The following is a 24,933-nucleotide window of genomic DNA, read 5'->3' as shown; positions in this document are numbered from 1 at the left end:
TTGCAGTGAAAGTACCTGTAGTTCACTCACAGCTGACATTATTGCAATGAGGAAAAACGCCCTCAAGATCAAGAGGCGCTGCAAGTAGCTATGCATTTATTTCTTTTATTTAGAATGTTTTTATAGCGCAAACATGCCCTGTGAGGGTATCAGAGCGTGAGGGAGTGGATTGACCTGTAATAGACAGTAATAAAGTGCTGTTACGACAAATACAAACAGACGAATATCAAATCTAGGAGCGCGACCTCTTCTGGAGACCAGAATGAGGTAGTTGTGATCAACAGAATAAGAGTTTAACAGGGAAGGTCGATCGATCTATGGTATGTTGACGACTTTTAGCCTAACCATTTATTCATCAGGAATAATTTCAGTTCAAATTTAAAGGAGGCGGTAGAGGGAATCAGATGGATTTCCTTTGGAAGAGAATCCCAAATTTTCGCTGTGATGCCTGAAAAAGCGCTGTTGCTCGTTTTCTTCTTGCGGAAAATCTGTGGTTTCAGCAGAATGGAGCAGTTACTTCGTTATGATCTACATTATCCAGATAGTTCCAGCTTTTATGCTAGGTATGTGGGGGTATTGAAATGTAGGGCTTTATGGGTCATGCAGGCGATTTTCGGATGAATTTGTGCTTCATAAGGGAGCCAGTTTGCGGATTTCAGGTCAGGGGAGATGTGATTGTTTCCTTATGTTACAGTGGTGCTGAGTCTGAACACAGCGTTAAGGGAGGCCTGTATAGGGGTCAGTTTGCATCTGGGAAGGCGTGGCACTTCCATAATCAAGCCTGGGGATGACCAGGGCTTGGACCGCCGATTTAAGATCATCCTGGGGGTGGAAGGGTTTTAATTTCCTTAGAATGCTCATGTGGTAATTCTCCCCTTTGGTGGCGTTACTGATGTGTTTCTGCATATGCAGATGTTTGTCTAGTATAATTCCCAGAGATATTGCAGAGTCCACAAAGCGAGGAGTACAATTGAGAGCAGTTAGAGGTTTCATCCAAAGGTCGATATTAAGATTGTGTTTGGGTGGGGTAATGAGGAGTAATTCTGTTTTGATGGAGTGAAGTTCGAGATGGTTGAGCGCAAGCCAGTTCTGTGTATTCTGTAGAATAACGTTGAGGGTACTGAGGTCATCAGGGGAGGATATTTTCAGGTACAGTTCATGCATAGGCTTGAGCAAGACGGAGTATTTTCTGTCCTGTAACTCCAGTTCTGTAGTAGGGGTATCTCTGTTATAGTCATAATCTAGTGAATAGTCCCGCCCATGTGCGAGGACCCCGGCAATCAAAAATAATCTCTTAAATTGTCAGAAAATTGCAGAACTGCAAAGACACTTAAGAGAGAATTTAAAGACAAATAATGCAGCCTATATCCACAGGCAAAATAATTTCAAAAAGGGGGTGGTGATGGACAGAGTATCTGAGTTAATCAGAACACTCCTACCCAGTCAACAGATCAGGGCTTGATCCATCACCGTTTTTTAGCTCACTGCACCATCCCAGTTCAGAACCTGGCTATATGCAAATTAGTCTGTCCCTGGCCCAGTGCATCATGGGAACAGGTTGACAAAGAGAATCCCTGTGTTTTTGAAGCAGCCTCAATTTGCTGAGGGAAATAATCCCAAAGGGGTTTTCTTATACAGAGTCTATTACGGGGCGGGGACAGCAATAACCCAATAACATTAAGCACTAAACAATCCAATGCAATCAAATAATCAGCATAAACAACGGGATAGAAGAATCAATTTGTGATTTATTTGGACCTCCCAAATGGGTTATTGCTGTCCCCGCCCCGTAATAGACTCTGTATAAGAAAACCCCTTTGGGATTATTTCCCTCAGCAAATTGAGGCTGCTTCAAAAACACAGGGATTCTCTTTGTCAACCTCAATTCCCCCTCCTTGACATCCGTCACCAGGGGACCCTCCATTTGTTTGAAACCATCATGGGAACAGGGCAGACCAAACTACCAAGCCAATTCTTCACTGGAAAGGAAACTGCTAACAGGACCCTGGTGCATTGAGATCTCCCTTTTTCAAGGGTTTATTGAATTTTTGTGCACTTTTTGCTTTAAAAGTGTTCTCTATTGTGTACTTGGTGTTTCCCTTCATTGCTGTGTATTTGTTCAGGCTTTTTAGGGCTCTAAAATGCCTGCTCTCTTCGACAAGTGCCCAGCATGTGGAAGGAAGAAGGCCAAGTCTGCATACTCTGCCTCCCTGAAGATCATGTCCCTGAAGATTGTGACATCTGCCAGACCTTTACTACAAGGACCCTGGCGGACAGGCTGAAGATTAGGCTTCAAGGCCTGGAAGAGAGGCGACTGCAGGCTGCAGGTGGGTCTGGGCAGGCTGGGAAGGCTCCCTCTGCCCCTGCTGAGGCCTCTGGGGGGAAGCCCAGCAAGAGATCCCGGTCTCCGTCGACGTCGATTGCATTGACGACGACGTCGAGAGGGATGACGACGGTGTGTTCCCGCTCCGGGTCGAGACAGCGTGGACGGTCGACGTCGAGAGGCCTGGGTAGGCCGCCGTCGGTGTCTCCGCCGACGGCGTCGTCGGCGTCGAGCCATCGATGTCGAAGAAGGACCGACAGGCACCGGCGCTCGCCGTCGAAGCGACACCGCCGGTCGCCGTCGAGGGGATCCTCGACGTCGAGGACCGCGAGAAAACGGTCGGCGCGGAGGAAAAGTAGACGCTCGTCGTCGAGGACTGACCGTTCGTCGTCGAGGTGGCGACGGTCGACGTCGAGGAAGAAGCACTCGACGTCGAGGAGACAGCGTTCGACGCCGGGGTCGACGTTCGACGCCGGAAAAACGACGCTCAACGTCGAGCAGAAAGAGATCGGCGTCCCCGAGGAGTTCCACCTCCCCTAAACGGCGCAGAAGGGATTCTGGCGCGAAAAGTCACGCCGGATCGGGCGAAGGACGCCGGAGGCGTCGCTCACATTCAGGGGGGTCTGGTTCGCAGTCTCCTCCCCCGAAGAAGTCACCAGGCTCGTTGTACTCGGTGGTCTACACACCACCTCGGCCTAACACTCCTCCTCCTCTACCTAGGCAGGCTCCTCCCTCCAATCCGCCGCTGTCTCCACTACCTCCACTTCCTCCTGCGGGGCAACCTCCTCCACCGGTCCCACCTCATGGGCCCTCTCCTCGTCCGGAGGTACCTCCTGTCCTTCCACCGAGATCGGTGTCTCTGCCTCCGCTTCCGACGCCGCCTAAGGGGACTCCAAAACCTAAACCCCAGGATAGGCCACGGAGGACGCCCCCACGGAAACCGGTGGAGCGGCCACGTGCCGGGAGATCGCGCTCTCGTTCCAGGAGGAGGGAACGATCGCGCAATAGGTCTTCCACATGGTCGAGACGACGCCACAGGAGGCACAGATCTCGTTCCCGGACAAGGTCTTCAGGGACCAGGGACTATTCTCCGACCTTGTCGGATTCGCCACAAACAAGGGTGTCACCGATTGATGATCTGGTGTCGTTCCAGGACGTGCATTTACGAGGTGCAGCGAAGTTGGGCATTGCTTTGACGGTGTCCACGCCCAAGACATCGGTGATCTTCGAGACGCTGCACCAGAAGCATTTGTCTCAGCCGTTACTGCCACTGGTACCGGGCCTGGAGGAACCGGCCATGGACCTTTTTCTCACCCCGGCGGTGACTAAGGCGGCACCCTCGAGGCTGCAGAAAAAATACCGGGCCCCGGAATCGGATCCGGCCTTTCTAAGGGTGGAGCCCCCTCCAGATTCGGTGATTGTGACGGCAGCTCGTAAGCAGCATGCCACCACTCCATCCTCCACGGTTCCACCAGATAAGGAATCTAGGTGGCTGGATTCGTTTGGGAGAAAGGTTTGTGGGACTTCAGCGACTTCCATGAAGGCGGCTAGTGCCACGGCCTTGTTGGGACGGTATGACCGAGCCCTCTGTGAATCCCTACAACAGTTTGTGGAACATCTGCCGCGTGACAAGCGAGAAGATTTCCAGGAGGTGTTGAATGAGGGGATGTTGGTGGCAAATCAGGTCATCAGTGCTGCGGCCGACTCTTCCCTGCTGGCGGCGCATGGTTTCTGCCATGGGATTATCCAGCGAAGACACGCCTGGCTCCGCCTCACGTCCCTGATACCGGACGCACAACAAAGGGTTGCCAATCTGCCATTCTCTGGCGAAACCCTATTCGGAAAACACACGGATGATGAAATGGCCCGCATGAAGGCGGAGGCCGAAACCCTCACGGCTGTGGGTTTGGAAAAACCCAAGGAGACCAAGAAGTCGTACCGCCCGTTCCAACGGCGGTTCGGTGGCCAAGGCAGAGGGCGTGGCCAGTCTTCGGTACAACAGCAGCAGCAACAACAGCAGCAGTTCAGAAGACCGTTCCAGAAGCGCCAGAGAGGTAGAGGCGGCCACCAGTCTGCAACAGCGACTAAAGGCCAGGCCGGGTCTAGGCCCTGAGCACTTACTTCCCCTGCAACTGTTACCCACTCCGGTGGGGGGAAGCATTCAATCTTTTCTGACAGAGTGGAGAAAAATTACTCAGGACAAGTGGGTGCTGAATATTGTTTGCAATGGATACAGTCTTCGGTTCACCAGCCCGCCTCCATCAATCCCACCGGTCAGCTCGCGGTTTCAGCTGCACGAGCTCCAGGCGGAGGCAGATATCCTGCTAAGGAAAAGGGCGATAGAAGACGTACCTCGGTCTCAAAGAGGGAGAGGTCTGTACTCCCGGTTCTTTCTGGTTCGAATAAGGGACAAGAACGAGTTCAGGCCCATTCTGGATTTGTGACAGGCAAACAAGTGGATTCGCAGAGAAAAGTTTCGCATGCTGTCGTTGCATCAGATTTATCCTCAGCTGCAACGGGGAGACTGGCTGTGTGCCATAGACCTCCAGGATGCATACTTCCATGTGCCCATTGCATGCAAACACAGGAAGTTCCTGCGATTCCAAGTCGGCGCCAATTATTATCAATACACAGTACTGCCATTCGGACTGAAGTCTGCGCCGAGAACGTTCTCCAAGTGCATGGCGGTGGTAGCGGCGCACCTGAGAAAGAACAAGGTGTTTGTCTACCCGTACCTGGACGATTGGTTGATCAAGGCCTCCTCCTTCTCGGAAGCGCAGGCTCACTTCCAGAAGACGTGCGTTCTACTGAACAGGCTGGGGTTGCACATCAACATGTCCAAGTCCGTCCAGACTCCGGCCCAGTGCATACAGTACTTGGGAGCCTCCATCAATACGCTGTCAGCAAGCGTGTCTCCTTCGGAGGAGTGACGATTATCACTGCTTTGGAAGGCTCAGGCTCTTATGACCAGTCCTTCTACGACAGTGAGGACGGTGTCTTCTCTACTGGGATCGATGGCCTTGTGTATCTTCCTGACGCCTCATGCACGACTGCACATGAGACCGTTGCAAGAGTGCTTGGAGGACCAGTGGGATCAGAGGAAAGGATCTTGGGACGACCGGATACGACTGTCTCTGCAGGCTCTTCAGTCTCTGAAGTGGTGGTGCTCGGCGGAGAATCTCCTGAGAGGGGTTCCGTTCCACAAGGACATTCCCACTCAGACTATTGTGACGGACGCGTCTCTCCACGGTTGGGGGGCGCACTCCGGAAACTTACAGATTCAGGGGACGTGGTCACAGACTGAGTCCACGTACCACATCAATTTCCTGGAACTCAGAGCTGTTCACTTGGCACTGAAGGCCTTTCTTCCGTCCTTCCAGACCAACTCCCTACTTGTACAGACGGACAATACGACCACAATGTATTACCTCAACAAGCAGGGGGGCTCGAGATCGCGCACCCTGTCACAGGAAGCACAGGCGATCTGGCACTGGCTTCTGGCCAGAGGACTGACGATAACGGCTACCCATCTACCAGGTGTGCAGAATGTTCAGGCAGACGCACTGAGCAGACTGATTCAGGAAAACCACGAATGGGTCATAAACGACGAAGTACTAGGAGAAGTCTTCGCAAGGTGGGGGACTCCAGACGTAGATCTGTTCGCCACCGCCGAAAACAGCAAATGCCGAGACTTCGCCTCCAGGTACTACCAGCCGGGGACGCTGGGGAATGCGTTATGGATCAACTGGTACGCTTTTCCACCCATTCCCCTGATTCCGACGGTTCTCATCAAGCTGTCCCAGTCCAGGGCGCGGATGATACTGATTGCCCCGGAATGGCCCAGGCAGTGGTGGTTAACGGACCTGCTTCACCGGTCTCTCCTTCCTCACATGCGGCTGCCGTGCAGGCCGGACCTTCTCACGAAGTTCGGGGGGCAGATGTTGCACCCCAACCTCTCGTCTTTGAGTTTGGCAGCATGGCTCCTGAGATAGTGCAATATGGCCATTTGAATCTCCCTGCAGATTGTATGGACATACTGAAGGAGTCTAAGAGACCTTCCACTAGGACTTCTTATGCGTACAAGTGGAAGAGATTTTGTATCTGGTGCAAGAACTATGATCCGACGACATGTAAGGAAGATGTCATCCTTCCTTATCTTCTACAGTTGGCGCAGTCTGGCCTTAATGTTCATTCAATTAAGGTTCATCTCGCTGCATTGACTGCCTACAGGAAATGCCCTTCACAGACTTCCTTTTTCCAGATCCCTGTGATTAAAGACTTTCTGGAAGGCTTGAAGAAAGTGTTCCCTCCTGTCAGGCTCCCTTCGCCTTCATGGGAATTGAATGTGGTGCTGTCCAGATTGATGAAGGAGCTTTTTGAACCTATTCATAAGGCTTCGTTGCAGCACCTGTCCTGGAAGGCGGCGTTCTTCGTGGCCATTACATCGGCTCACAGGGTGAGTGAAATTCAAGCGTTGTGTTGCCAAGAACCTTATACTGTATTTCATGCTGCTAAGGTTGTTATGCGTACTCACCCTAAATTTCTTCCCAAGGTTATTTCTGATTTTCATGTCAACCAGACCATAACTTTGCCTACGTTTTTTCAGAACCCTTCATCTCCAGCGGAAAGGTCGTTGCATTCCCTGGATGTTAGGAGGGTGTTGAAATTTTATCTGGATAAAACCAAAGATATTTGTAGGTCAGACCAATTGTTTATTAATTTATTAATTATGGATCGGTCAGGACGGGTCTTGCGACCTCCAAGCAGTCTATCTCTAGGTGGATTGTGTCCTGCATACAATTGTGTTATCAAAAAGCTAATAAGACCTTAGGGGGTAAACCTAAGGCTCATTCCACCAGGGGCAAAGCTGCCACGACAGATCTGCTCCGTAATGTTCCAATTGCAGAAATCTGCAAGGCGGCCACTTGGAAGTCGGTCCATACCTTTGCTAAGCATTACTGCCTGGACACTGATGCCAGGGCAGACGCTCAGGTTGGGCAGGCTTCACTGCGAAATCTGTTCACACAATAGTGGTGTTATTTCTCTTTTCTCCACCGCCGCTTTGGTGTGGGGATGGGCTTGCCATTCTATTCACTAGATTATGACTATACACAGAGATCCCCTACTACAGAAGGAGTAGTTTCTGTCCTGTAACTCCAGTTCTGTAGTAGGGGTATCTCTGTTATAGTCATAAGCGCCCTCCCGCCTCGCCGGTGGAGAGAAATGTTCATGAAAGGAATGCTACAGGTGTGGTGTGTTACGCCTTCAAAAAGAACTGAAAGTAAGAGGGACCTGCGGTGCATTCTGGGATACTGGGAGAAGTTCTGGAAAGTTCTCTTAAAGGCACAGTATCCTATTTAAGCCACATAATGGCAGCCTATGGGGCTTGTCTGTCCATTCCTTCCTCTCTACCATTCCAGAGGGTTTTAGCTGTTAAAGCAAGGGAAATCTGGGCAGGCTTTGCTGTTTGTGGATTTTTTGGTGGAATTTCTAGTTGAAGTACTGGACAGTGTAGCCTGTGGATATAGGCTGCATTATTTGTCTTTAAATTCTCTCTTAAGTGTCTTTGCAGTTCTGCAATTTTCTGACAACTTAAGAGATTATTTTTGATTGCCGGGGTCCTCGCACATGGGCGGGACTATTCACTAGATTATGACTATACACAGAGATCCCCAACTACAGAAGTGGATCTGTTGCAGGAAAGGCCCATGACCCGGACTGTGCTTGCAACTTAAAGCGGGATAAACAAAATGATTAAGACAGCTTCTTGTGTTTGGTGACATAATTTCACCTCACTGTCTCCAAACATCTTCATTTGCATTATGGCGAATTTATTATGCAACAACTATGAGTCATGCACCAGAGCCCAGGTACAAAAAACATACCTCGAGCAGGTCCATGACTGGCATCTGCTTCTTTCAGTTCTGGCACAGCTTGATTACTATTGTAATCAGCGTGAACAGCATTCCCTAGCACACTATGGAGATGTTTTTGAGTTGGTGGAAGACTGACATAATTAGGAGTGAAACACAGAGCAAACAAAAGAAGGATCTGATGTCAGCAAAAAGTTAAGATGCTTATATGTGGCTCTGCTTTGCCACTTCTGGGATGGTATGAAGTTGGTGCAGAACTGCACAACATCACCTAACGTGGCTTGCACCTCCAAATCCAATTTGGTATCTGGGGCATTTTCTAAGGTGAGCAATCTGCTGTTAGAATTGTTAATCAGGAGTGGCTAGATGTGCTACATTATTAAAGCTTTATTGCACTACTTGTCATATCCTCATCAATTTAAGACTTATTAGAAAGAAGGAAGGGACTTGGCCATAAACCTAATTTCACCTTGTGTTCCTCTTTCTCGTGACAGTCTTTTTCCTCCCTATTGGTTACCAGGAGTATTGTGATACTGCTTTGACAAACTACACAGGACGACATGTACAATTTAAAGGTATATCCCAAAAATCCACTCTAAAACATTGTTAGGGTTAAGTTATGGTTTCTTCAGCTCGTGATACATTAGCACGTGGAACAAGTCTCAGAAATATACGTAATAACACATTTAAGTGTAGTTATTGTTAGAAATAAAAATCTAAAACCTACCTGGATCTATCATAACTCTTTCCCCTGTACTGAAAACCACTGGGGACTCTTTTCATATTTTCATCAAATCACTGTTTGTTATACTCTGATACAAACAGCTAGCATTCCACACCGGTATAAACAATGTGCAGGTTAACAAAAAAGTTACTTACGTTCGGTAACGATATATCTGTAAGAAACATAAGTTAGTTATAGATTCCTTACCTTAGAATTACCCCCAGGCGTCGGACTGGATCCGGAAAGTTTTTCGTCAGCAGTACCTCTGCGCGTCGGTAGGTGGCATTGGTCTACTCTGCGTCTGTCGTCGGCGTCGTGGTCGCCAGGATGACATTGTGGAAATTACTTCTACGCCCTCCTCGCTGACGTCAGTTCTGTACACGACTTTCAGTGCCAGGAACGCAGAGCCATGCAATACACTGATCACTGGTGCACAAAACTAGGGCCCTGAAAGGATGACCTTCACCCTAGAAATCAGTTTGCAGAACGGGGAGGATGGGTGGGGTGGCACAGAATCTATAATTAACATATTTCTTACAGATGTATCTTTACCGGAGGTAAGTAACTTGTTCATCTGAACGAAACAGTTAGTTATAGATTCCTTACTTTAGGATAGATGCCCCAACTATACCAACCCAGGATGTGGGTCTGCAAACTAAGTTCACACCAGAAAATCCTAGAGAACAGAACGGCCAAAGAAGCCGTCTCTCCGGACTTGGTTGTCCAGGCAGTAGTGCTTGGTGAACGTGTGCAGAGATGCCCACGTAGCTGCCTGACAGATGTAATTTAGGTGAACTCACCGTCCCAAAGCAGTAGTAGCCGCAGTTGCCCTGGTGGAATGGGCGGGCAGCCCCACAAGAGGCTCCTTCTTTGCCAAAGAAGAGCAGGCCTTGATGCACAGAACGACCCTCCTGGAGATGGTCCGTTTGTGCACGGCACGACCTTTCTTAGCGCCCGCGTAACCAACAAAGAGCTGGTCGTCCACCCGGAATTGTTTGATGCGATCCAAATAAAAGGAGAACGCATATTTTGGATCCTGACGGTGGAGCCTCTCTTCCTCTTTTGAAGGATGCCTTAGCAGAAAGAAGGTGGGAAAAGTGATGGTTTGGCCAATGTGAAAAGAAGTGACCACCTTTGGAAGAAAGGAAGGTCGAGTTCTGAGGACCACCTTGTCCGGATGAACAGCCAGAAAAGGAGGCTTGGAAGACAGAGCTTATAGCTCATTCACCCTGCACGCAGAGGTGATGGTCACCAGAAAAGGAGTTTTCAGAGTAAAGATTCTGAGAGGACAGCTATATAGCGGCTCAAAAGGAGCGCACATCAGAAAAGTAAGAACCAAGTTAAAGTCCCACTGAGGCATTACGAAGGGAACAGGAGGAAAAAGAGGAGTAATGCCCTTGAGAAATCTAGTTACAACAGGGGACTTGAAAAGAGAAGGCTGAACAGGGAGCCTGAGGAAGGCTGAAATGGCCAAGAGGTAGCCTTAAGAGTGCCCAAAGCAGAGCCCTGCTGGGCCAAAGACAGAAGGAACAAGAGAACCTCAGAAAGAGGGACAGAAAGGGGATCCACAGCCTTTGCTGTGCACCATGCCACAAATGTATTCCATCTGCAGACGTATACCGTCTTAGTGGAGGGATGCCTGGCGGCAAGACTACATCACAGACTTCTGGAGGAAAGTCAAATGACGTCAACTGCCATCGCTTAATCTCCACGCAAGGAAGTGGAGGCTGGACAGTTTCGGGTGGAGGACCGTCCCCTGCTGCTGTGACAGAAGATCCTCCCGAAGAGGCAGGCGGATCGGCGGCCAAGTGAGCAGCTTGGGATACCGGACTCTTTGTGCCCAATCTGGAGCCACAAGAATGACTTGGGCCCGGTCGCGCTTGATCTTCTTCAGCACTCTGGGTAGAAGTGGTATAGGCGGAAAGGCATATAGAAGACCACCACTCCACTCATGGTGAAAAGCGTCGCCTAGCGCGTGCTGCCTTGGCAATTCCAACGCGCAGAATTGCTGACATTGCTCTTTCACTTCGGTGGCGATTAGATCTAACCAAGGCTCTCCCCACTGTTGAAAGAGACCTTGCACACCTCCGAGTGAAGACGCCATTTGTTATCCATCATGCTCCTGCAGCTGAGTTTGTCTGCCCTGGCGTTCAGTGAACCTGCCAGGTGTTAAACCACCAGGGATATGCCCGGATGTTCCAGCCACTTCCAGAGACGAAGTGCCTTCAGACATAGGGTCCACGACCCCACCCCACCCCACCCTGTTTGTTGCAGTACCACATGGCTGTATTGTTGTCCGTGAACACCTGTACTACTCTTCCCCGGGCAGAGGGAAGGAATGCTTTTAGTGCAAGACGGATCACCCGAAGCTCCAAAAGGTTGATGGGGAGCTCAGACTCCGTCGGAGACTAGAGACCTCTGATCTCCGCCTCACCACTGTGAACTCTGGTTGGGGAAGGGAGAGGGACCAGCCGTTAACCCAATCCTGGTTCGCTTGCCACCACTGCAATTGGTGTGCAGTGCCCTCCTAGATATAGACGCAATCTGAAAGATTTCCCTGATGTTGTGCCCACTGGAACTTCAGGTCCCACTGCAGAGCCCGCATATGCCACCTGGCATAGTCCACCAGCAGGATGCAGGAGGCCAGGAGACCCAGTAGCCTCAGGGTCAGTCTGACCAAAACCCGGGTTGGAGGCTAAAAGATCTGAATCCTTGCCCGAATATCCCGGACTCGCTGCTTGGGAGGATAAGCGCGAAACTGCGATGTGTCCAGAACCGCTCTGATGAGCAGGAGCTTCTGAGAGGGAATCAGGTGTAACTTCAGCACATTTATGGTGAACCCCAGTTAAGGCAGGAGGTCGGCCATAGTCTGGAGGTAAAAGAAGACCGCCTGGGGGGAGCCCGCCTTCAACAGCCAGTCGTCGAGATAGGGGAAGATTGGAACCCCTGATCTGCGCAGATAATTCGCGACCACCGCCATCACTTTCGTGAACACCTGAGAGGGCGCTGGTAAGGCCAACGGGGAGCACGTTAAACTGAAACTGCTTGTGGTCTATCATGAACCGAAGGTAACGCTGGTGGGCCGGCAGGACGGGGATGTGAAAATAAGAGTCCTGCAAGTCCAACGCTACCATCCAGTCTCCAGGTTCGAGGGCAGATAGGAACTGAGACAATGTCAACATTTTGACCTTCCGGTTCCAGAGGAAGCGGTTGACGTTCCTGAGATCCAGGATACGACGCACGCCCTTGTCCTTCTTGGGCACCAGAAAGTAGTGGGAATAACAACCACGACCTACTTCTGGGGCTGGAACTCGCTTGATGGCTCCCTTTGCCAATAGAGCCATAACTTCCTAGTGGAGAAGGGTCAAGTGACCCTCCAACATTCAATGGAATGGAGGTGGCATGGATGGAGGGGTAGTCTCGAAGGGGAGGGAGTAGCCCCTTCGGACTATCTGCAAAACCCACCGGTCCAATGTGATGTTGAGCCAGTGGGGGAGGTGATGGCGAATCCTGCCGCCCACTGGCGAATGGTGGCATTGAAGGCTGGACTAGGAGGTCTTTGAGGCTGATGCAGAGGGGGCACAGGTGGACTGTCCCACCCGCTGGCCCCAGACCCACGACAATGGGTCCCACGTCTCTGACTGTGCAGAGGCTGGACAGCTTGCACATGCCTGTGGCTCTGAACGGAACGAGATGAGGCACCCCTTCCGTAGCCACGAAAGGGGAGAAAAGCAGACTGTGCGGGGCGAGAGGTAGAAGCGAGGCCCAAGGGCCTGGCCATAGCCCTGGAGTCCTTAAAGTGCTTGAGTGTGTGTCTGCTTTGTTGCCAAACAAGGGATGTTATATGGGAAAAGGGGTCCCGGACTTCAAAAGACAAAGGTACTCAAAAAATATTTGTGAAGAATAATCAAGGTACACTCTTAGGAGTACAATGTTCTTTAATCACAGAGTACTCATTCTTATTATTAGACCAACAATTTCACATAGAAACTCTTCATTAATTCAGTTATAATTGTGCCCAAGAGAAAGGGAGGGGGGGGGGATAGGGGTGCGGTGAGGGAAAAAGTGTTGGATGAGAAGAGAAAATATTAACTTCAGTGCAAAGAAAAAACATTCACAGTAAAAACATCACTTTGTGGCTCTCCAAGGGGGCCCAACATAATTGCCATACAAGGTCAAACTATAGTTCAAATAACCATGCTCCAAAAAAGGAGGAACAATCCTGCCAGGGATGGGAGACGGTTCGATAAGGTGTTGGTAGTCTACGATTCGACCCTAATAAGCGTAGGAAGTTTTCCCTTGCAATGCGGGTCTTCTTCAGGACAGGAGGTGGGGAGGAAGAAGAAGGGCTTGGACTGTTTAACTACAAAAAACACATAAGTCAAAATTAGGGTCTCAAAAGATCCCAGGATGTCACCTAATGAATACGAGAGACATCTACAAACTCCATAATTGTACAAAATACACAATTACGACAGAGGACAGTGTCAAAGGGGACATCTGAAAGTGACTTAATTAACACAATTGGTCATGAGGCAAGGCTATTGTTACCTTGCAAAACTGCAGATTGTGCGTCAAGTTACACAATAAAGTTTGCTGTCCAATCACTGATCAATGGGACGACTGGAGCTAAAAGCAATAGCATATATGTGTATTAATTATTAAAAACGACTGCTGGTGAAGAGTACAATATAGCCATGTTTTGCAAAGTAACAATAGCCTTGCCTCATGACCAATTGTGTTAATTAAGTCACTTTCAGACGTCCCCTTTGACACTGTCCTCTGTCGTAATTGTGTATTTTGTACAATTATGGAGTTTGTAGATGTCTCTCGGATTCATTAGTTGACATCCTGGGACCTTTTGAGACCCTAATTTTGACGTGTGTGTTTTTTGTAGGTAAACAGTCCAAGCCTTTCTTCTCTCCCCACCCCCGCCCCCCCAACTCCTGTCTTGAAGAAGGCCCGCATTGTAAGGGAAAACTTCCTACGCTCATTAGGGTCGAAACGTAGACTACCAACACCTTATCGAACCGGCTCCAATCCCTGGCAGGATTGTTCCCCCTTTTTTTGAGCATGGTTATTTGAGCTATAGTTTGACCTTGTATGGCAATTATGTTTGGCCCCCTTGGAGAGCCACAAAGTGATGTTTTTACTGTGAATGTTTTTTCTTTGAACTGAAGTGAATATTTTCTCTTCTCATCCAACACTTTTTCCCTCACCGCACCCCTATCCTCCCCCCCCTCCCTTTCTCTTGGGCACAATTATAACTGAATTAATGAAGGATTTCTATGTGAAATTGTTGGTCTAATAATAAGAATGAGTACTCTGATTAAAGAACATTGTACTCCTAAAAGTGTATCTTGATTCTTCTTCACGAATATTATTTGAGTACCTTTGTCTTTTGAAGTCCGGGACCCCTTTTCCCCATATAATATTGTATACCCAGGTCCCTGTGACTACAATTTGGGTTAACCCTGTTACTATAACAAACAAGGGATGGCCATCAAAGGGCATGTCCAAAAGTGCAGCGTGGACATGACCCGAAAAGCCAGTGGACCTCAGCCAGGCGTAGCGTCTTAGGGCTACGGACGTTGAAATTGTCCTGCCCAGCGAGTCAGCGGTGTCCAGTCTACATCGTATGGCGAACTTTGCTGCGTCTCTCCCTTCGGCATCTGCACAGGAGAGCACGGCCCGGGCCTCCTCCGGGCACTGTGGCAGTACCTGCACGACCGTGTCCCACACAGAATGGGAGTAGCGGCCCAAGAGACATGTGGTGTTCACTGACCGCAGTCCTAAGCTGGAGGAAGAAAACATTTTCTTCCCAAGATGGTCCAGCTTCTTGGATTCCTTATGAGGTGGAGCTGGAGGGAATGCACCCTTGGACGTCGAGGCTTGGCCCACCGTGCTCTCGAGGGTGGGGTGTTGCGAGAGGGAAATGGGGTCATCTGAGGCCGGGCCGTGGCATCAGGCAATCCTCCTGTTCACAGGAGCTCCTGTGTTGAGCTTGGACCAAGTGCCCGAAAGGATGTCCGTGAGGGCCTCATTGAACAGCTGCAGGGGCTCCGAAGAGGCCGCTGCTGGTTGAGGCTCCCTCGGTCAGGAGGTTAGTCCTGACCGCCACCATAGGAAGCTCAAGGTTTAAGCCCTACGCAACACCACTGCGAATGATGCACCCTCCTCTGTGGCCACGGTAGGGGGAGATAGCATGTCAAGGTCTGGAGAGGTGTCCAGACCACTGGCCTCACCCAACTCCTCTCTCCAGTCCGGTTCTTCTAACTGGTCTGCCAGAGGGTCCACAGACCCCTCCCAGTCCTCCTCACCCTTCTCTGGTAGCCACTCAGGGCGATAGGGAACACGAGGGGAGAATAGAGGTACAAAAATTATGGTAGACGCCGGCCCGTCTCTGTGTCCAAGTCAAGGGGGAGGCTGGGGTCGATGTCGGTCGGGGACATAACCGGCGTCGGAGGATGCAGAGGTGTCGCCAATGGATTCGGCACCAGGGGAGGGGTTGTGAGGTCGACGGGCATGATCCGGATGCAGGCCTGGATCCCTGGGGGCCAGCGGCACTGAAGCCGCCGGCATCGAAGGCCGCGACCTCCCTCTCGACCGGGACCTCGAGCGGAGCAGACTGCTGGGCCTCCAGAAGCTTTCGGGGCCATGGCCCGGCAGTCGGAGCACGACTTTGGGTCGTAGTCACGCTCCAGACACCAGAGGCACAGGAGATGGGGGTTCGTCACCGACATCAGCTTATGGCAGGAGCCACTAGGCTTGAAGCCCATCTGTCAAGATGACATCCCTTTGCACCAGGAATCAGACGACTCGAAAATATGTCAAAATTAGCAAAAAGGGAGCCAAAAGGTGACTCGAGGTACCGCTATCTCCAAATCTGTGCTGGCTATCGCTGAAAAAGAAAGAACTGACGTCAGCGGGCAGGGGCGGCGTTTAAGTAGAGATCGCAACGTCATTTCGACAATCACGACGCCAACGATGAACGCGGAGTTGACCGACGCCACCTGACGCGCGGGGTACTGCTGAAGAAAAATTATCCGGATTCAGTCTGACGCCTGGGGGTAATACTAAAGTGAGGAATTCATAACTAATAGTCTCCTTCAGATACTGTCTTCAATGAAGCCCCCTCTTAACCAGGAACTGGCAATGAAGGACGCTTTGTAAAAGGATAGGAAGCACACAGCTGTTAGCATCATAACCCATTAAAGGTTCACATCTGCTTCAACAGTAAAATGCCTGGCTCATCAATTTCGTAGACAGCCATGTCCTTATCAGAAGCAACATCCAGAGAAAATCTCCAAAAAGGCCAGCTGGTACACCCAAGAACTCAGACCAGTGAAATGAGACAACAGATGGAGAGGAGTTGGCGCACCAGCAAAAACACCTCCGCCAGAGCCGCGTTTAAGACCTTCTTCAAACTCTACCACCGCCTGTGGAGGGCAACAAAGAAGACAGCCCTTGCCGCATGCATCAAAATCAGCGGCCTCAACACCAAGGAACTTTTCAATGTTGTTAAGGAATTCTCCAACCCATCTGGCAGCAAAAATATCACACCCTCACAGGAGCTGTGCAACAACCTTGTCCACTTCTTCCACGACAAGATCGCAACCATATACGGAAACTTCGAACCCCAACCTACACCTACGGACTTCCTCAACAGATAAGCCACAACCGTAACGAACATGAACCACACAGTGACTACCTGGAACATCCTCTCCACCCAGGAGACCAACTCCACCATGAAATCCATACACACGGGAACTCTCACAGAGTCACGGCCACAACACATCTTCAACCTTGGAAACCAAAAGGATCAGTGAGCAACCTACTACCTTATGCAACACCTCTATCACCATCGCAACATTTCCTGATGCCAGGAAACACACCAAAGTCAGACCACTGCTCAAAAAAACCTTCAATGACCCCAGCAAACCAAAAAACGACTCGCAAATCTCCTTGCTCCGTTTCCCGGCGAAGGTACTGGAAAAGATCATCAACAATCACCTCATGATACACCTTGAGCAGAACCAGCTACTCGACGCTTCCCAATATGGCTTCTGCAGCAATCACAGCACCAAAGCCGCCCAGATTGCAGCCACTGATGACATCCGAACTCTCCTTGACCGTGGAGAAACAGTTTAGATCCTACTTGATCTCTTGGCAGCCTTCAAACCCATATTCCACCACATGCTGATCAAAAGACTGCGCCACATCGGTATCCAAGGGGACGTGCTCGGATGGATCACCTCCGACCAAACCAGAAAAACCCAGAGGAACCAACTCCCACCTTTCTCCTCTGAACCCAAGGAAATCACCTGCCATGTCCCCCAAAGGCTCAGCCCCATGCTCTTCAACGCATATATGATCCGCTGGCCAACATCGTTGGATCCCATAAACTCAACATAATTTCCTATGCAGATGACACCAAACTAATCCTCTTACTCATGGACTATCCCACCACCACCAGAACCAACTTCCGCAGATGCATGACAAACGTCATCGATGGCATGAAGAACAACTGCCTGTAGCTGAACACAGACTAAACGGAAGTGCTGATCTTTGGCAACAGCAGCAACACATGGAAGGACTCCTGGTGGCCATCAGACCTAGGACCTGCACCGACTCCCTCCAACCACACCACAAATCTCAGTCATCATTGCCAACAAGCTCACCATGAAATCACATATCAACGCTCTCTACTCTGCCTTCTTACTCACTCTGTGCATGCTCCGTAAGATCTTAAAGTGGCTACCCCTACACACGAGAATCCCTCATCACCAGCCGAATTTACAACAGCAACGTCTTCTACGTCGGATTCAATGCACTTCTCCTACAGAGACTTCAGACCATATAGACTGCCGCAGCCAGACTCATCCTCTGCTTTCCCTGATGAACCCACATCAAACCCCACCTCAGTCAACTCCACTGGCTCCCGGTACAGAAGAGATGCCAATTCAAGCTGCTGACCTAAGCACACAAGGCTATACACAACCAAGGACCCGCCTACATTAACCACCGCCTGAACTTACATTAACCGTCGCGAAGACTACGCTCCACCTCCGTTTCACTTGCCCATCCTACCTGCATCTACCAATGCAGAAGTAGAGGACACTCCTCGAACATTACAGCAAAGACCTGAAACAGCCTCCCCACGCACCTCCGATTCATCACCTAATTTCCAGAATTCTGAATGGCCCTGTAGACCAGGCTGTTCGAATAATCCCCTGGGACCTGCAAGTGTCTGGATACCATATTGGGTGATTAGCCGCGCAATATAAATCCTGATTGATTGAAAGCGGACATGTAACCAGTCCTAAACAAAAAGGCACAAATACCCAAGATCGGTTGCCATCTTGAGCGATGCTGAATATCATCGAGTAATGGATGCCTGAAATCATAATTTTTGATTCACTAGCTTCAAGAAGCGGACAAAAAAATGGAGGCTTCCCAAGCAGATAGTTTTAAGAAAAACGTAAGTCCTTCCACAGAGATTGTGGACTTTTTATTAAAACACTAGAGCCACCTCTCATGGACCTGCTGGCATAGAACATGTTTCGTATAAACCCATCATTTATTTATACTGTGTACAAAGTCATGTTTCCCTTTAGATAAGGTCTGCAGTTAACATTGTAAATGAATAAATGAAAAAAAAATAACTGCGATATTATAGAATCTTTCAACGTGATAAACTGGATCCTCTGTAGGCCGCTGTGAACAAATCCGAGAAATATGGAACCTGGCAAGGTCTCCGACTTGGGGCATTATGGAAACATTCAATGTGTATATACTGAGAAACTAAGGACTCTGACCAATGTGTGATTATTGAAACCCATCAAGCTTTAATCAATGCTTTTATATTATACTGACAAATGTGGCTGGCACAATGCTTTTTAAAATGCATTGCTGTACACCATTAAGTAAGAATCTCCTTGTGGAATAACCCCAAAAACTCAATTTAAACTGTTATGTAAATCCTATCAATATGTTCTGGTCACTTTTACTGGTTTAACAAGCTTTAAAATGCATCATTTGCCATTATTTTGCCAAAACTACTATAAATCCTACCAGGGTTTAGCGTCCCAAGTTAAATTTAATTCCTAAAATGACTTTTACACATTCTTTCCCACACAATCACAATGCCCTCTCAAAATGAAAGCAGTTTGGAGGCTAACTTATTCACAGTTTATATACCTCTTTAATCTTCTCCTTGCAAATCTTGTACTGTTTCTTCTGACTTTCCAAAAAGGTGGTGAGGTCTCTCTTTTGCTGGGTCATGATCTGTTGCTGGAACCTCTTCTCGTCTGTAGACGCTGACTTTGCCTAAGACACAAAGACATGAATAGGCAGATTCGAATGAAATACAGTCACTTGCTTGGCCAACAAAGGTAATAACAATGTAGGTTCATTTGATTAAAAAAAATATGTTTGGTAAAAAGTAATTACCACTATTAAGTTAAGTCTCAGGGGCACCGGATACTAAGTATTGGTCTTAAATCAACACTGCTGGAAGCACTTTGGATACATCAGGCTTTTCAATTATCGAGGCTCACCCATATTTAAGGACTATACATATTTCTGGCGAGAGAGGACTCACACTAATACAATTGACCTGCACCAATCTCTTAGACTAAATATCTTTAGGTGGAGAAGGTGTGTGGAGCTTTGAGAACAATGGGGTTTGGTGAAGTCTAACAGATGTCCTTTCATGGGAAAGGACATTAAGGAAAAGAAGAGATAAAAAGCTGCACATGACAATAAATAATAGAACATCAATGCCTGCTGTGCCAGGAAGAGTAAGAAGCTATTACTAGAGAAAGGAATGGAATGCACAACTATAAAAAATAAAGTATGGAAGCATTGGGTAAACTAAATGCCTATAAAGGTGAGTGAGAAAAGCAGTACTCAAGCAGGACGTTAAAAAGTAACTGAAGGGGATAATTTCTGAAGGAAGATAGAGTTAGCAACTGGAGCACGGCCATCCTGAAACATGAGGAACAGGATATAGCCTATTTCTATGTTGGCAAGGTATGTATTAAAGCACGATCCAAACTTTCGTATCACTTACCTCACACCTGAGGTACTTTGTAAGATTTATCTGGATACATGTCTGGTGCTGGTGTCAGTTTGTGGTACATGTAGTGTCTGGGACATGGGCTGATTGTTAAATGACTAACTCAGCAATGCATGCTGGCGCTATGATCCACCCCCGACATGAAAAAAACCATTACAGGTTTGCTCATGTGTGCCTAGTACTGGCTAAAAGAAGAACAGAGATACACTGGCTTAGCCCCACTTGCAATGGGCTAAATGTAAGGTCTGAAGATCTACTTTAATGGTCAGTGGCTGCAGAGATACACATACCTAGACCCAAACGGATGAGAATCTAGATGACTGACATATAATACCCTACTGTCATGAATATTGGTACAGTGTTATTCCTGTTAAATAATACTTTGAAAAACGGATGTTGGTTGTCATGATGAAGAAAAAATATTGCATGGATGAGAGGACTTGGATGATTGGTTTGCTCTCCTGACAGAATCCCATGTATGCTGCTAACATAATGACTACACTATTAACCTGCACTCTTTAGGTTACTTTAAATGCAATAAAATAGATTTTTGATTAAAGAATGGACTTGAGGATGAGGGAATAAGCACCTGTGGTTTGGGGAGGACAACAGATTCAAACCATGTATGGGTATAGCTAATAGGAAATGGGACAGGGCAAGAGGAGGGAGCTGAAATGAAAGCAAGAGGCACACTGGCATTTTGGAATGGTCTTGGAATGGTTATCAAACTAATATTTTCATTCTAGAACCTCCCCAGTCTGCCCGTGGCTCCCGGAAGTAGTCATAAATCTACTGTTCATCAGAAAATCAGAGGAGAGACACCAAATTAGTCACAAATAAAAGAGGACACGATAGTTTACCAATCTAACTCCAGTTACCAAATACGTTGGGAAAGCAAATTTTGGAGGGTCCTGCCATGATTTAGATAAGCAGAGAGTGGAAATATGGGCATGGTGGGTCACAGTGCAATACATTTGCATGTGAATGTATGTAATCAGTTTGCATGTGTAGGCATGGGCGTTAAGTGTTGTTGTTGATGTAACAGGGTGAACGTCAAATGAGGCCTAGTCATGCTGCGGGCTACAACCCCCTCTCTACGAGGGGGGGAGCTCAGGGATGTTCTCAAGTATGAGGGGTATTCCTACAACCCAGTCTGAGCAGATGGGGTGATGGGAAAGGTGCAGTGCTGGTAAGTGGGTGATTAAAATTAGCTACAGGGTTAGCCTGATGAGCTAAAATCTTGCTACCTTGTGCTAGGGTTCAAAACAAATAGCGCAGAGTACGGCTGCAGATATTTGATGTAGTCGTACTGAGTAGTGATCAACATGTTTCAGCCTAGGAAGTGTTGTAGCTTTCATCATGATCTCATCTCTATATTAGCTACTGCTGTGTGAAAGCGAGTTAAAAAAAACACAAAAAGTAATAATACGTCGGTGTGTATGATACAAGATCTTGGGTTGTAGGAATACCCATCATACTTGAAAACATCCCCGAGCACCCCCCTCGTAGAGAGGGGGTTGTAGCCCGCATCATGACTAGGGTTCATGATGCAAGGATTCCCCATGATAAAACATGACACCTTGGTGTGTAAGGGAAACCGTCCTTAAAAGGGAAAGCATCCTCCCCCACAAGTCAGTCTGTTCCCTCATTTGACGTTCGCCCTGTATTTGAAACACCTATTTGGGCAATGTCACTAGACTAATAAAACCACAGCACCAAACAGATCACGCTTCTACCATTCATATATGCTGCTCGTCCTGAAGCCAATGCATCTTGGTGAAATAATAAATGAATGAGCTAAGTGGAGGTTCAGGAAGGGTTGGCAACAATATAGACCACTCAGCACAATTTATATTGTGCTTACCAGCCCTTCACCCCTTCATCCCTAGTCCATAACTGCACGGAGGGAAAGGATGGGGATGGAGGAAAGGGACAAACTGGGTTCAATCTTAAAATAATATTCCAGATACCTTTCAATTCAGAGCGAAGGGTTCATGCTTCCGGTTTGAGTCAACAGTGACTGCGTAGTACTTATAGAACGCTCTGGGTGATAAGCCATGTGGAATTCCATGTTACTATTGATAACCTTACCTAAATCTGGCACTTCCCAGGAAATTATTAACATATCAGGACTCAATGTACAGCTTAGGGAAAAAAGCCATGTGGAATTCCATGTTACTATTGATAACCTTACCTAAATCTGGCACTTCCCAGGAAATTATTAACATATCAGGACTCAATGTACAGCTTAGGGAAAAAAAGGCCCCTATGAGGAAAGTGATTAACACTTTAAAATAAAGAATGTAATTTACCGGCCAATCCGGAAGATTCAGCCTTTATGATGGCACCAGAATACCTCACTGGTCCAATACTCTTCCTATTAAAAGATGGCCACATATATAAATCTACATATTTTGGGATCACACGTTGTATCCCGTGATTCTCTGCTGCCGGGCAAACTGCTACTTCATGGTCGGGATATCGTATATCCTGATCTCCACAGGTGGCTGTGAAGAATGAGCCAGTTCCCATGACAACAGCAGGCAGGTAACGGATCGAAATCTAGGCTCTGGTGCAGCTCCCCAGTCCGCCCATCTCCAGCGTTCTCGTTCTTGTGAGCCTGGCAAAGAGGGCGAAAAGGACTGGCGTCCCCAGGAACTCGGCCCCCCTTCTGGTCATGAGAGACACCGAACGAGGGGCATTATGGGCCCCACAAAGCTGCTTTTGGATGCTAGTCAGTGGTATGCTACAGCCTTCTGTCTGAAAGGCAGAGTACAAAACGATATAACGAATAAAGGAGAGCATGACAAGGATGGGCAAGTGCCTATGCTCGTTATTAACATGTTATCGGGACGTAGTTATTCTATTTGTGTTCTGCTAAATACGTCGAGGCAATCCTCGCTGTTGGAGATTGGTAGATATGCAAATGCAGTTGTTTTTAAAGCGCTTGATATGCTTAAAAACGGGTCGCATTTCTGAATGTCTGTATATTCACACACACAAACGCAGCACTGTAGACTGGTTAACCAATCAAAATGTGTGACGTATGCAGTCAGTGTTGACTGATTCTTCTAGGTATGAATGTGTTTGATATAGATTGCCTTTAATTTCTATGAACATGCCAGTTTTGCATTGCAAAACTACACGCCTAGCAACAATCACAAAATAACCCCCCTCGATTCTCCCTGACGTTACATAACTTGATACATTTGCATATGTGTTTGTAAAATGATGAACTGCAAAGTAACAAATATTTGCAATTTTTAGACCCGAGTTCTTCACCCGTGAGAATTCATAGCGTTTAAGCGCTCCTTTACTACCCCAAGTTGTTCTTGTGATCAGCAACACACTAGGTTACAAATAACTAGTACAGTGAGATGCAGTGCAACACAGTGCCACAAGGGGGCCTGACAAACGGTACAAGGTCCATTCCCAGGTATGTTAAGACTGAAAGATACAGCTATGAAAAACTATATGAGGCGCCAACACTGTAAATGTTAGGAAGGGAGGTCAAAAGAGAGGTTTTGAGTTCAGAGTCTTAACACGAAAGAAATAAAATTCAAAGAGATAACCCGTGTATGTTACGACGAGCTTCATCACTTAGCCCTTATTCCCCCCCCCAGCCAGTTGGCATCAAGACTAGCTTCCTAGACTCCCCCTCACACCCCAGATCAAAGGTTTTAAAATGTCCACTTGCCAAGAATGATCAAAAAAACACAGGCCAACTAGTCCTAAGTGGCTCCTGATCACACAAGAGCTTTATTAAAAAAAAGAATTAAACACATGCGCACAATCAGGATTTAAGTAATATAATTTCTTAGGAAGATGAATGCACCATTTTAGTAGACCTTCAACTCGATAGTCCTTCTGCCAAATCTTTATCATCAACATTGACCAACAGAAAGAGGTTTAATGTTGCACAATTGGGTTTTCAGACCATTTCAAAGTAAACTCCTCAAGTCTAATAGGGAAAAAAGTGTTGATTTTTTTCTACAACATGTGGAGCGAGAAAAGTCTACATCTTCTAAAGTAGTACAAAATAAAGGAAGCCGGAAGCTCAGAATCCTTGAAGTTCTCGCACTCAATCTCCCCTGAATGGGTAGGCCTTTTCCACCTGCGAGAGTCTCCTAACTGAGCAATCAGCACAGAAGAAGAGAGTTAAAATGTGAGTATTCCCAGATTATTTAAAGTGTCATACTTGTGGCCAAGGGTGTGCAATATAAATGCTAAATAACAGTATCTCAACCCCTTTATTTGCACATTGTCAATTATTCACCAACACAGGAGCTGCAATGCTACAATAATAAAACGTCATTATTATGCTTTAAAAAAAGACCAGACACCCACTTACCTTCGGCAAGCCCTTTTCTGGTAGAGAGTTACTATCTAATTGAGGATTCCTCACCTTATGTGCCAGATTGGATCTGGAGAATTCTCAATCTCAATTCCCTGCCGGTAGGTGACGTAGTGTGGCTCTGTGTTAGGTCTGTCTCAGCACGGATGTGACATTGGAGACACTACAGACACTACATCTGCGATACCCTGTTGCACTGACATCAGCTTCTTTGTGGTGGCTGCCTCTTGACCAGCCCATTGCAGATCTTTACCCATGTGGAAAGTTACGTAATTTTTAAATGGTTCTCTTCTTCACTGCTTTCCCTGTTGCTCCAGAAAAGCCCATAAAGAGTTCCTCATCCAATTCATCGTCCCAGGTCTGATCGATATAAAAGCTAAGAGCCCTCTTAGGATCGAGGCAGTTCCTCTTCTTTGGAAGGATGAGGCAGAGCGCAGGAAGTCAGCAAAGTGATGTATTGCCTATGTGGTACGGAATGGCCAGCTTTTGGAGGTAAGCAGCCTTTATCCATAGGACCAGTTTGTCCCGAAAGAAGGAGTTGTACGTCTACTGAACGGACAAAGTCGAGCAGAAGAGACC

General features: G+C 47.8%; 1 protein-coding gene across 5 annotated transcripts in view; it reads right to left on the bottom strand.

The window, feature by feature from the left end:
• Window positions 1-24,933, bottom strand: part of TAOK3 (TAO kinase 3) — a 1,265,547-nt gene that overhangs the window by 127,720 nt on the left and 1,112,894 nt on the right. For all 5 annotated transcript variants that reach the window (XM_078667094.1, XM_078667097.1, XM_078667098.1 and 2 more), the window contains one exon: window positions 19,121-19,249. In XM_078667094.1, the coding sequence (XP_078523220.1) occupies window positions 19,121-19,249 (129 nt within the window). The remainder of the gene's footprint in view (window positions 1-19,120; window positions 19,250-24,933) is intronic.

The sequence above is a fragment of the Lissotriton helveticus genome, chromosome 11 (genome assembly GCF_964261635.1).
Source record: "Lissotriton helveticus chromosome 11, aLisHel1.1, whole genome shotgun sequence".
Taxonomy (NCBI): domain Eukaryota; kingdom Metazoa; phylum Chordata; class Amphibia; order Caudata; family Salamandridae; genus Lissotriton; species Lissotriton helveticus.
This window is presented reverse-complemented; position numbering and strand designations above follow the sequence as displayed.